The 12616-nt window shown below is 36.4% G+C and overlaps 1 protein-coding gene across 7 annotated transcripts in view; it reads left to right on the top strand.

Annotated features, from left to right (window-relative positions):
* Positions 1 to 12616, top strand: part of PCNX1 (pecanex 1) — an 89400-nt gene that overhangs the window by 15870 nt on the left and 60914 nt on the right. For all 7 annotated transcript variants that reach the window (XM_015630477.3, XM_015630482.3, XM_015630480.3 and 4 more), the window contains exons 4-6: positions 956 to 1001; positions 1885 to 1974; positions 3650 to 5350. In XM_015630477.3, the coding sequence (XP_015485963.1) occupies positions 956 to 1001; positions 1885 to 1974; positions 3650 to 5350 (1837 nt within the window). The remainder of the gene's footprint in view (positions 1 to 955; positions 1002 to 1884; positions 1975 to 3649; positions 5351 to 12616) is intronic.

Below are 12616 nucleotides of genomic sequence, written 5' to 3'. Positions count from 1 at the left end.
GGATCTGCACGTATCTTCAGGTTACCTGAAACTGCTGTGCTTACAGAAAATAACTAGTAGAACTATGCTCTTTCCCCCAGAGCATACTAGGAATTTTAACTAGGAATTTTTGGAGAACACCATCCCAGTAAGTATATATGTATCAGTCAAATGGCCATCATGTTTATGTGTTATAGATTCAGATTTTGCATTTGAGTGTTCTTCCTCTGTCTCATTTTTGAGTGATTTAATTATCTGACACTTAGACTGTTGTATGCTATTTATAGTTGAGAGGTTGTATTGAAAATGTTATTGAAGGAAACACCAAATTCTCTTTAGCAAGTCTGCTAAGTAATCTCCAGTGCGTTATAGGATATATTTGGAAGGGTAGATTGCAAACCTAAATAGTGAAATCTTTTGTATGAGCAGGTACCATGCCTTCTGGTTTGCCATTGAATGTGAAATTAACTGGAAAATATGTATCTTTTCACATGGGAGCAGTTTTTGGATTTAGCTTGGTGTTTACAGACAGCAAGACATTTGTTGAACAGATAAGTTTTATGCTAAGATTGTGTTTTCATTAAGCATTTTAGACAACCAAGGTCACTGCATTAAATGTTCAGTTTTACAACAGCAGTTATTAGCGTAGCACTGCACTTGTACTTTCTTGCCACATTAAGTAAGGAGAATTCCTAGGTTAGAAACTTTTTAAAATCAGCATAGTAAAGTCTCCATGAGTGCTGACTTTTGAATGGAGTAGTGTTGTGATGTAGTTGGATGTTTAATTACATACATGACTTTTCATCTCTCTGCAGTGGAAACAGTCAGAATTTTAAGCACTATGCTGCTGGATGCTTTTGTGCCTTAAAAGACCTCTTCTACGTGTATGGGCAAATGCATGTGTAGTAGTAATAGGAAATAACAATTGTTTATTTTGTGAAAGTGTACAGCTTTTCACATTATTACTTCTTTCTAGGTTGGATCTGGGTTATCTCGTCTGGGAACAGCAGCAACCATCAAAGGTGAGATTTTTAGCTACCTAAATTACCTTGCAGAAACACTTCAAGTCACTATTGCTTACTGTGTTGATTCCAAATACTGTCTACCTTAGTCATCTTGATTATTTTTTTTTATTATTATTATTATTTTTTAGCAAAATACAGCATTTACTAGTTAGGGGAAGTCTTATTTGGACATGCAAATTATATGACCAAAACATGAGGAGAGTATATTCTGTGGCTATATTCTAGTTCCCATGTAATGACAGATTTTCCGTTTGCCTACAAAATGCAAAGCCAAAGGGTTGGTTGGTGTAGACTTTTTACTGTTTTGAGTTCAGTGCAACCAATTACCCTTCTGGTATTGTATATCAGTGACTTTATTGCTTCTCGTTGCTTGACATCTAGCTAAAGTATTTTTCAGCCCTTGTGAACTCCTCTAAGATGAAAAGATAACAATTTTGCATAGTAAGAGTATTTTATTGCAAATTTATCCAGCCAATAAGGCTAAAACAAAAATTGTATGTGAATTTTTATCACCTTCATTTTTTTTTTCCTTGCTTTTCTGATCATTACGTATTTTCTTATGAATCTTATCATTCTGATCATTAAGTATTTTCTTAGTCTACCCCTCCTTTTTTTTATAGACAACCATGCAAAAAGAAATATTCCAATAGATGTGCCTTGAAGTGAAAAAAAAGTCTTTTTTGCCATTGAATTCTGTGGAAGATGAAAGAAAGAGTAGACAGTACTTTTACTTAAAAGAAATCTCGTGTTATTATGATTATGTAATTGTTAATTACCTATAGATGAAGAAATACAAGCAACAGTCTTTCATGACAACTGAGAATGTAGATGTATGTGTTAATATTTGAGCACTAATACTCTTATTTCTTAAAATTTGCAGGTGATACTGACACGGCCAAGACCTCTGATGATATCAGTTTGAGTCTTGGCCAGAGTTCTAGCCTATGTAAAGAAGGGAGTGAAGAACAAGGTAAAATTTCTTCTCCATATTTAAACATGGTATTTTGTTACCAGAGACCCTTTGCTTAATATGCTAAATAAATTCATGCAGTTTGTTGATACCCTTTCTTGGAGTCTATCTAGGGGTTCCCTGTTTCCTTTCTTAATTACTCAGGCTTCTGAGAAGTGTAATTTGATTGCTGATAACTTTATTCTTTGACTGTGTGTTCCTTGTTCTGACATCTTGCATCAGGTAATAAATATTTACTGTCACCTTACTGCTGAAAGATAGGGATAGGTAACTTAACATTTCTGTAGACTGTGTCTCTTAGACTACAGGTGGCCTGTAAATAATGGACTTCATTGTAGACTAATTTGCTTTCTTTACAAGTACAGACAAATCTAAATGTGGCAGGCTTTTTTTAAAAGTAAATAACACCATACAGAGCTCTATGTTCTTAGAGCTATAGACTGCTTCCAAGATACAGGTTATCAGCTTGGTGAATTTTTTTTTTTTAAATTTTTTTCTAATCTGTAAGGAAACTGTTAGCTTGTGTTCTGGAACAAAACAGGACAATTTTTCATTTAGCTTCATTGCCAGGAAAATACCTGCTCAGACTAAAACAGAGCATAAAACCAAAGGGAAATATTTGTTTGCTGATTTTCAAGTACCTGCTGGTTAGGAGGAAGTCAACTTTGAGAATACCACCTTTCATTTTGCCAGTCTAATCACTTACGGGTGATTAGAGCCATTAGATAGATGATTCAGTCACTACTGTGTGATTCTGTACAGAAAGTGTGTTTGAAAAGGAGCATCACAGGTGGCCATGCTGTTGTAATAGGCCACAGGGTTCTGCTACTTTCAGCTGAATGATGTATAAATAAAGCTGAATAAAGAGACTGGGAAGTCTCTTAAGTTGCACGTGTTCAAATATACTCTACAGAAATTTAGCAACTGTAGAAACGTAACTTAACTTGGCCTCCAGATCTTCTATTTTTAGTGTCAAAAGCAAACGGGAAAACTGACTTTTAGTACTGCCTGCAGATGGACACTCTCCAGGAGACTGGGTGTGATGGGTAGCAGGAATGATTGTTTTAACCGAGTGCTAACAGTAAATCCTCAGGATTTGCTTGAACAGCAAAAACCACCTCCTTTGTGTTTTTTTAGAGGTAGTAAAACTCAGTGACTTCATAGGGAGTTTCATTATAGTACAAGAAGACCTGTGACAGTGACTGCATCCTTGCTAACTGTGAGCTTACTTGGGTAGGAAAGGTGATTTTTGTTGGGTTTTTGGTGACTTCAGTGTTAATGGGGGTTTCCTGTGTTTTCCCTAGTAGCTTTAAAGTTTGTTTACTGCATGTGGGAACCAAAACAAAAGGCAGGGTACTGTTTTATAATTAAGAAACTTTGAGATATGTAAAAATACTAAGTCTGAGACACATAAGCAATAGAGGAGGTTGGGGACTTGTCAGAATTAGCTTATTATTTGCTAGGGATAAGCTGATATTGTTGATTTCTTTTTTTATTTAAGAAAAAGCCTGTCAGGTTTTCCGAGATGTTATAAAATATTTGATGAATTCATAGTACTTGCAATTGGATTTTTTAGTTCATTTACTTTGTCCGATATAAACTAACAGATTTAAAGCAAGTTGTGTAACTTACTTGAACATTCTACATGAATATTTTTAAATATGTACTTATACAGATTTGGCAACTGATCGGAAGCTGTTTCGTCTGGTGTCAAACGACTCGTTTGTCTCCATCCAACCTTCATTGTCCTCTGGACAGGATTTGCCAAGGGACAGCAGTGACAAAGTGTGCCTCTCGAACAACCAGCTTGTGGACCAGTCTAAAAACAGTGCATGTGACACAGAAGTAGCTTCGCTGGTAACTCTGCATTCTCACTCCTATAGGAAGGATCATAGACCACGAGGTGTACCAAGGACTTCTAGCTCTGCTGTTGCTTTTCCAGATGCTTCACTAAATGACTTCCCCCTCTATCAGCAAAAAAGAGGACTAGATCCTGTCAGTGAGTTAGAAGCTTCCAAGCCCCCTTCTGGATCCCGAGAGTCTTTGGGTGAGAACTCTTGCATTTCAGGAGTTTTTCAATTAGATGACATTCTGAAAAGTAGCAGCCCTCAACCATTGACTAAGAGTGGGAAGAGCAAATCCTTGAAAGCAGACAAAAGTATGGACAGTCTGAGAAGCCTGAGTACTAGAAGCAGTGGTTCAACAGAAAGCTACTGCAGCGGGACTGATCGTGACACCAACAGCACCATCAGTAGCTATAAAAGTGAACATACTAGCTCAACACATATAGAAAGTGTATTGTCAGAGCATGAGGAGGAGTCTCCTAGAGAAGAGAAAAAGGATGGTAAGAAAAAAGACTGTGGTGTTGACTCAGAGGATGACAGTAGTTCTACTACTGACAAAAGGACTAGTAGCGAAAGGACTGCTGTGGAAGTGAGTCCTCTGGGTGGTGTTCAAGAGGTAAAGGGTTCTAATGTGTCTGATGAGATGCACAGCCAGAAAGGTCTTGGTGCCTCTGCTTCAGAAGAGGCCAATAAGAACCCACATGCCAATGAATTGACTACACAAGCGGACAGGCCGCATGGGAAGGCTGCTGAACAAAGAGATGAGCAGAGTGAGAAAATAGCTGTGTTAGTAGATTCAAGAGCTTCTAAAGAAACTAGTGGAAAACAAAAAGAAGGAGATGTTCGACCAAAATCTTCTAGTTTAATACATCGAACAGCCTCTACTCACAAGTCCAGCCGGCGAAGGACAGGAAAAAAGCGGGCTAGTAGTTTTGATTCAAGTCGGCACAGGGAATATGTTTCCTTCCGAGGTGTATCTGGTACTAAACCTCACAGTGCTGTGTTTTGTCACGATGAGGACTCCAGTGATCAAAGTGACTTGAGCAGGACATCAAGCATGCAGTCAGCTCACCAGTTCAGCAGTGATAGCTCTTCCAGCACCACCTCCCATTCATGCCAGTCTCCTGAGGGAAAATACAGTGCTTTAAAGACCAAATACATTTCTAAAGACCGTGGGGGCACAGACTCTGAAAATGCTCACAAAACCCACGTAAGCTCTGAAGGAATTAGCAAAAAAAGATCTACACGACGGACTTCTAGCACAAACAGTGCCAAGAATCGTGCCAGAGTGTTAAGCCTGGACAGTGGTACTGTAGCTTGTTTAAATGACCCAAATAGTTTAATGGCACCAGGTAACATAAAACAGTTAACCACTTCAAAATCTGATTTGGAAGCCAAAGAAGGAGAGGTGCTAGATGAGCTATCTCTGTTGGGAAGGGCTTCACACTTAGAGTCAGTCACTCGTTCTAGGAATAGCTTACCAAGCCAGGCTACATTTCCTGAAGGGGAAGAGCAAGAATCAGCAAGTGGAGGTAAGTAAATGACCTACCAGAAGTACCTTGTTGTATTTTGTTAATGAGTCTAGTATCTATGACTTAAATTAAAACTATACTTAAGCGTCCTCCCTATTTCTTCACTCTTGCCCTGTAAAACTGAGAAAGTGTTTCCATCATAATCTCTTGGAAGGTCTACTGAAATGGATGTCAAATCCAAACAGCTTTTACAAAATCTATAAATAGAGGTTTTAGGGGTTTGTTACCGGCGGTCTTCATTAATTAGAGCTGTATCTTAAAACTATTATTTGTGATCAAATGAAACCTGCTCCATTGTACTGAGTAATATGAACTACTGCAGACTCTCTGGCATGGCTTGAGGTGGTAACAAGAAATAAAACCAGTGCAAAACCCTTACCATGCTGTTTTAATTGTGGATTCTTACAGTGGTCTAGTTACTAAGCTGAATTCTCCTAGGGAATTGATTTTTGCTTAGCCTTGCCATTGCTGGCTAGACAGTGTTGTTTACTTTGGGTTTTGGGGGCTTTTTTGTCTTCATTATGTGAACACAATAACCTTCCAGCACTGGAGAGGAATGCAGTTTCCTTTTATTTTCCCTAACTATTGTTTTGCTTGGTGTAATGTGAACAATAAGCTACCTGGAGTAGCTGTTATTAATACAAATTAGTAGTGGCATTTAAAACAAAATTTGGAGCTCTTAATTTTTATTTTTTTTTTTTGCTTGTTATAATGTTTGTTTCTTTTCTTGGTTAACTATGTTGACTGCCTTAACTGGAAGACTTTTTTGTGTCAAGGTAGATAAGTGTCCTTAAAATACATTTTCAGAACAATATGGGATTGCTAATTAACTCAGTCTGACTTCTGGAATATTCAGAGGCCAATACCTGCCAGATAATCTAGATCTTTACATCTAGGTGGACAAACACTTCATAAAATTGTATTTTAGATCAAAACAGGTATTTTTAACAAACTATAGCAAATTTGTTTATATTATATAGACTGCCTAAACAAAATATAGTGGTTCATCTTGAAAAGAGGTTTCCAGCTCGCAGTGAGATAATGTTTTACCAATAGTGGGGATTTCTTTTGGTTTTATTTGGTGTTTTTTTTTGTGGAATTTTTTTGTGGTGTGTCCCCCAATATCAACAACAGAACTGCATAAATCAGTACAATTAATCTCTAGGGAGGGAAAGAAAGTGTGCCACACTGAAATTCAGCTGTGTATTGATTATTGATCTAATTCGACTGGTTTACAGTTAGTTCAGACCTGTTTATATGCATTCACTTTACTGATGTATGCAGATTTGTTCTTATTTTTTTACTTTTTCTGTTATTCCTATTTACAGATTTTTGCAGTAGCTTTAATGAGAGTCCAGGTTGCTCTTCTAGTACTAACTCTACAAGCTAAACACTTAACACACATCTTCCCAAGGCCCTGTTAAAGTGACAGCTCTTTATGTCTACTGAGAGTAATTTTACTAATAAAAGGTCTCCTTTATGTATTTACCATTTTGAGTCTGTGCTTTCCTTAGCACAAAATTTGATTTAATTTTGTTTTCATTGTGTTATTACTGCTTAAACCTGTTAAGGAGGATTAACATACCTTACCTTTCAGAACATGTCAAACTTTATATGTGCTTACTACTTGTCAGTAGCCTGAAAGAATTAATGGAAGACAGATGCTGAATATTATGAAACATTTTGATTGCTCTTTTGAAAAGGTTTGTCTTCCCCACTATTTCACTCAACACATTTCAAAGCAATCTTAAAGGTACGAATCTGTAGCAGCTTAAGCAGGAAAGAAAGCAGCTTAGTTTGCTGTCATTCTTGCTGGCCTGATCCATTTCCAGTTTAAAATTTTACGTGATGGTCATTTTGAAGATGTTAGTATTTTTAATAAGTGGCAAGTAGCCAAGTTCTTCTCTATGGGTTGCAGGCTGTCTTTAAGAAGCAACCCGAAATCAAGTTCTCCAGATCCTGTGACATGATATGGTTAATAACACTAGCTGTGTATTGTTTCTTCCTACCAAGAGAAAAGGAAGTATTTGCTTTATGATTGTAAGAAATGAATGTCATTCTGCTTTTTTTTTTCTTTTTTTAAAGCAGAACAAAATTATGACATACTTTCCTTTAGCACTACTTAAATATTTATTCAGTCTTGTCTAGCACCAAGGCAGTAATTACATTGCATTTATCTGTTCATGATCAATCTGACTAATTCTTTCATAGTGTCCTTTAGTGGTTTTTCTCTTGTGTGGGTTTGTTGGGGTTTTTCCTCCAAAATTTATAGCTTATATTACAAGTTTTGTAACATCTGTATCTTTAATTGTGGCTTTCTTCTTTAGGCTTACCCATGACTAATAGTAATGAGAGAAAATGTTTTAACTCTTTAGAATCTAAGTGCTTTATGGCCAGTATTTCTTATTATGGAGCTATCTTCACCTTTTGTGAGGTTTTAAAAGACATACATGTGTGATATAAATACATGTTGTGTGTATACATGTATAGTATTTTTTGGAGAAAAATGAGAAATTATTTTATTGTTGCAGGTGATTTACAGAACAAACTTGGTTTGGATTTTCATAAGATCAGAGGATGTTGGTTGGATGTGATTTTTAGAGGTAGTCTGGTCCAGCCTCCTGCTGAAAGGATTATTCTATAATTTTATACAAATATTTTTAAATGTCTGTGACTGCTTATGATAACTTCCTGAAACAAATAATTAAAAGATGCATACAGGATAACTAAAAGACTGATTTTAATACCACCTCTTATTTTCCAGTCAGAAGCTTTCAGTTCCTGTTTTTACATATGACTTAAATTAGTAATTATAACTTCATTTTATCCTTCAGTCTGTAGAGACTAGAAGTACATTCTTGTTTGTGTAGCTGCTAAAATGTATTTTGTAATGGATATGGCCTTTACTCATCTTCCCCTAAGCAGGATGTTGTACAAACTTGTGCATATTTCGCTTCTGCAGATACAGCTTAGTAGTTTCATTTCTATATTATTATGCCAGGAAGTGGTGAATGACTCACTTGCTGTGAGATAGTATGTGCATTTGAATAGAAGTTGCAATTCATTAAAATGTAGAGAAACAGCATCTGAAAATGCAGAAATTAAGTGTATGTGGTCAATGTATAACAAGAAAATGGAAGATGTCTTACAGTAGTTATCCCTGTTCAACTATTCAGACTCCAAAAGTAGCTAGTGAATTGATAAGTCATGGCTTACTTGAAGTTGCTCCTCTGTCTAGTGATATTCTGGAAATACCCCCTTTGCACTGTCTTGTGCCTGGTTTCTGTCAGATGTGTGCTGTTTCTGATTTGCTGTTTGTAACCATTTAAAGAACCACCATAATGCTGTATATAACACAGTGATGTTTTGGAAAACTTGAGCTGGCCTGAAAAGTCAAGTGTTCTCTCCAGTTCTACATTTACTGTAAAAGATATGCCCGTTAAGTTGCTTCTCTGTTTTACAGCTTGCTGCAATTTAAGGTTTATTTACTTTGAGTTTGTGAGATACATATCCTTTTGTAGATAAAACTGCATGTAGTGTGATGCATTTTCCCTTCTGTGCATTGCATATCAATATTGAAGTAACAGCTCATACTGTTTTTCATGTTTTGAGGTCTGCATTACCTCTCTATAGGCAGGCAAAATAGGGCTTTGTGAGTTTGGATTACTCTTGTTTCATATGCCACATGGAAACCTGTTCAGCTCTTCAGTCTGTGTGTATTTGTACATATATGCTTAGTGTGTCTGCCTGCAATTATTACAATTCAGTTCTCTGTTACTCAGCCAGTGGTCATGGCAGCTGCTAGCAATATATTACTTTTTTCCTACTGTGCTGATGTTGCACATGGTCTATGTCATAACTTGATTTGCCTGTTTTGCAAAGCTGTTCCATGCTTCTGATGGCTTTAGTTTTTGCTACATTTTCCAGCAGATACAATGAATATTTTGACATAAGATGGGGCTTCTGGTTTTCTTTTCTGTGTCCGCCAGTTCATGCTCAAACTACTAAACCAAACAGTTTTGCATGAGAAGTTGGAGTTTAGAAATGGTAGAAACTGAAAAATGTGTAAGGTTCCTGTGGTTGGGTGGCATGTATGTTGGCTGTCTCTATTTGTGTATTCAGCAGAACCCCGCTGTAACTGGACCCAGGTAAGCAGATCAGCAGTAGAAAGGGCTCATAAACATCTTATTGTACTGTCACAGCTTTTGTGTGTGAAGGTTGAGTTTTGCAGAATTCCCTCTGATGCTGGCTATCTTGTCATCTCAGTATAGAAGTCAGATTGCTACCTTTAAACACTTAAAGATGTAGGCAGTGTTAGGAATAATATATGAAGTTGCTGGGGAATTTCTACAGTTTTGGAACTTACTAGTGAAATAACACTTGGAATGAGTCTAGCATCTATTAATTGTTAACCACTTCCTAGTAAAGTAAAATTTCAGTACATTTTGTGGGGACTCAATCCTGTGTTTTGTCCCCTTTCTGGTATTTATGGATAATACAGAGGCTTTCATTAGATGACTTTTGCTTGATTTGGGAAGAATGGTTCCATTTTGTTGTTCATGTATTTGCTAAGTATTCATCTCAAGCAGGAGTTGAATAGGAATTTTTGGTATTAGATAAAAATTAAGCTGTATCTTCATGCTGGCTTGTAGATTTACCTGGGTTTATTGGTATGCAAATAAGCAAGGAAGTTCTAAAAACTCTTATCAGCTGTGATGGAATTGCTCACATTGCTGCATAATGTAGCTGTGAGATAAAACTCCTTCATGTATTGAAGTTGGCCACTAATTAACATTTGGTGTTTTAGTTAAGGCTGTGTAGTGCAAGCGTAACTTGCTGTGTATGATACGCTAACACAGTATGCCACATATGCTGGAAATGCTTGTTCTGAAGATTTACAGCATCTTTTCCTTAGGGTGAATAAATCTAAACACAAAGTCAGAACTAACTTCATTAATGTCAATTATGAACATTTGTCAGCTACATGAACATAATACTAGGTATTGGTACCCAAACCCTGGGATATAGGGTCTGTATTGGGCAGGGGATGAGATGGGATTTTACCTTTAGGTCTTTGACCTGAAGTACATCAGTATTATATTCAAGAGGTCTGTGTGAGCAGCCTAATGTTTTTAAAAGTGGAATAATTCAAGTAGGAAGTACAATGAAGTAGAATAAGACTCCTAGTTTTACCTTTGGCCTTAGTGTAAAAATTTTACTGTCAAGCTGGTCTGTTTGAACCAAAAATGTTTGGTTCAGAATTCAAGCCAGATGGTTTTATTGTTCTGCTTTGTTTCCTCCTTAATTATCTTTTGCTTTTCAGGTTGTTGTAGTGACTGTTTTCACATAATTGTAAATATTTCTTCAGGCTAGTTTCAGACTTACTTTTTTTCTTTTTCATAAATGCAACCACAACATTGAAGTCTTGGGCTTTACTTTCTTTCCTGAACTGTGTGTTGTTTTCTTCTGCACTATTTTTTAGCAAAAGTTTGTAACTTGGAGATATCACTCTGTTCTTCATTAATTCTCCTTTGATGCCCACATCTCTTTTCTTCAGAAACAGTCACTAATGATATTTTTTATTAAATATCCACAGTAAGTTATAATACACGGAGACAATATTTTGAGGGGTTTTTTTTATCAGAGAAGTAGAAGTAATCCCTGCAGCTGTAGGTTTTATTAAGGTGCATAATCGTATGGTGATGAACAACTGCATACTGAAGGCATGGACTGAACAGACTGCTTCTTTCTACTCAGGTAGCTTTCAAGTATGGTTTTTTATATAGTGTTAGGGCATGTGAAAATAAACTATAAATGCCTCAGCTGTGAGGAGAATGGTACTGCTAATTCAGAAATGCATGTGAAGTAGCTCTCAGGTTTCAAACAAATGAGATAGAGATGTTCAATACAAAGGAGCAACATTTCAGCTGTTTGGTTTGGCGAAGTACATTCTGTCTTCGAAGAATTTAATTGCTTATTTAAATTTGCAGATTTCATTGCTTATATGAGTACGTGAGCTATAAACTATTCATTCCAGCTCTTGCTGAGAACGTGTAGGCTTAGTAATTAGTGATTTAAAATAGATCAGTTTCCCATTTGATGGGGTGAGAAAGGGCATGTCCAAGCATTGCTCAGGGTCTGTGTGCACCTTTAACCATGCTTAACCTGACTAATTTTCAAAACCATCTAGGCTTTAAGGGTTGGCGGGAGCAGTGTTGGGGTTTTTGGCTGTGGTTTTTTTTTTCCTTTTTTCCTGAGAAGAATGTGGGAGACTTTCTGCTGTGGTAGGTTTTTCTTGCTTACTTTCTAGTTAGACTGATTGCAGTTTTTACCCTAAGAACTTTATGGTTTTCCACATGGATAACCTTCACCTTTGCATTGGTTTCATACCACATCTCTCCAGGAATCTTCTTATGAAGAATTTTTCTGTGTTTCAGAATTTATCTAAGGCACTGGATTTAGTGTTTGTTTGTAGCAAAATGAAACAGTCTTATTGATGCAATAAAATTTTGACAGTTCTGCTTTTTCATGTTGTGTTTCTTAAGCTTCGATCTTCTAAGTTTGGGTTAAAGGAAGCGTTAAATAGGTGCAGGGAGATGTTTTGGCTTATTTTTATATAAATGTTCCTGTTCAGAGGAAAATATTTGCACTTTGTTTCTTAAAACTAGATGTCTTACACAACGGTTGTATAGTTGTAGTGTAAAACTGTGAGTCTTCAGTTCTGTTTAAAACTTAGTAAAACTATAGAGGTGAGCATAAAAAGGTTCAATGTAAAGTATCATTCCAAGTGTCTGATGACAAAATGATTCCTCATGATGTTTTAAGCATGTAACTGCTAATTTGGCTCTTTTTCTAATCAGAAGTGTTAAACAAGTTTATTTTAATGCAACTGTGCATGCAAACACATATTCATTAACAGATACAAGTGTCATTATTTCTTTGAAAATAGTTATATTGTATTTGGGAATAGGCATGTGAGGGGTCAAGTTTGCTGCAAGGTTGTCACTAGGTCTCCTTATTTTATTGGTCTCTGGGATGTAGGTTTGTATTTGTAATTTGTGCACGTTGAACTTCAAATATGATTTTGTGTTCTTGAGAATAAATAATGCTGGGGACTCACATTAATATGACAACATGCAGAGGAAATACTTGAATTTCTTGATATTAAGTATAGTGATTCAGCATAGAAGTACAGAATGAAAAAAAAAAGAGCTCCTTTTAACAAATATTCTATAAGTTGAAAAGCTTGTCTTCCTCTCCTGGTTA

This window comes from Parus major, chromosome 5, assembly GCF_001522545.3.
Source record: "Parus major isolate Abel chromosome 5, Parus_major1.1, whole genome shotgun sequence".
Classification (NCBI taxonomy): domain Eukaryota; kingdom Metazoa; phylum Chordata; class Aves; order Passeriformes; family Paridae; genus Parus; species Parus major.
Note: the sequence above shows the minus strand (reverse complement) of the source record. Positions and strands in the feature narration are given on the sequence as shown.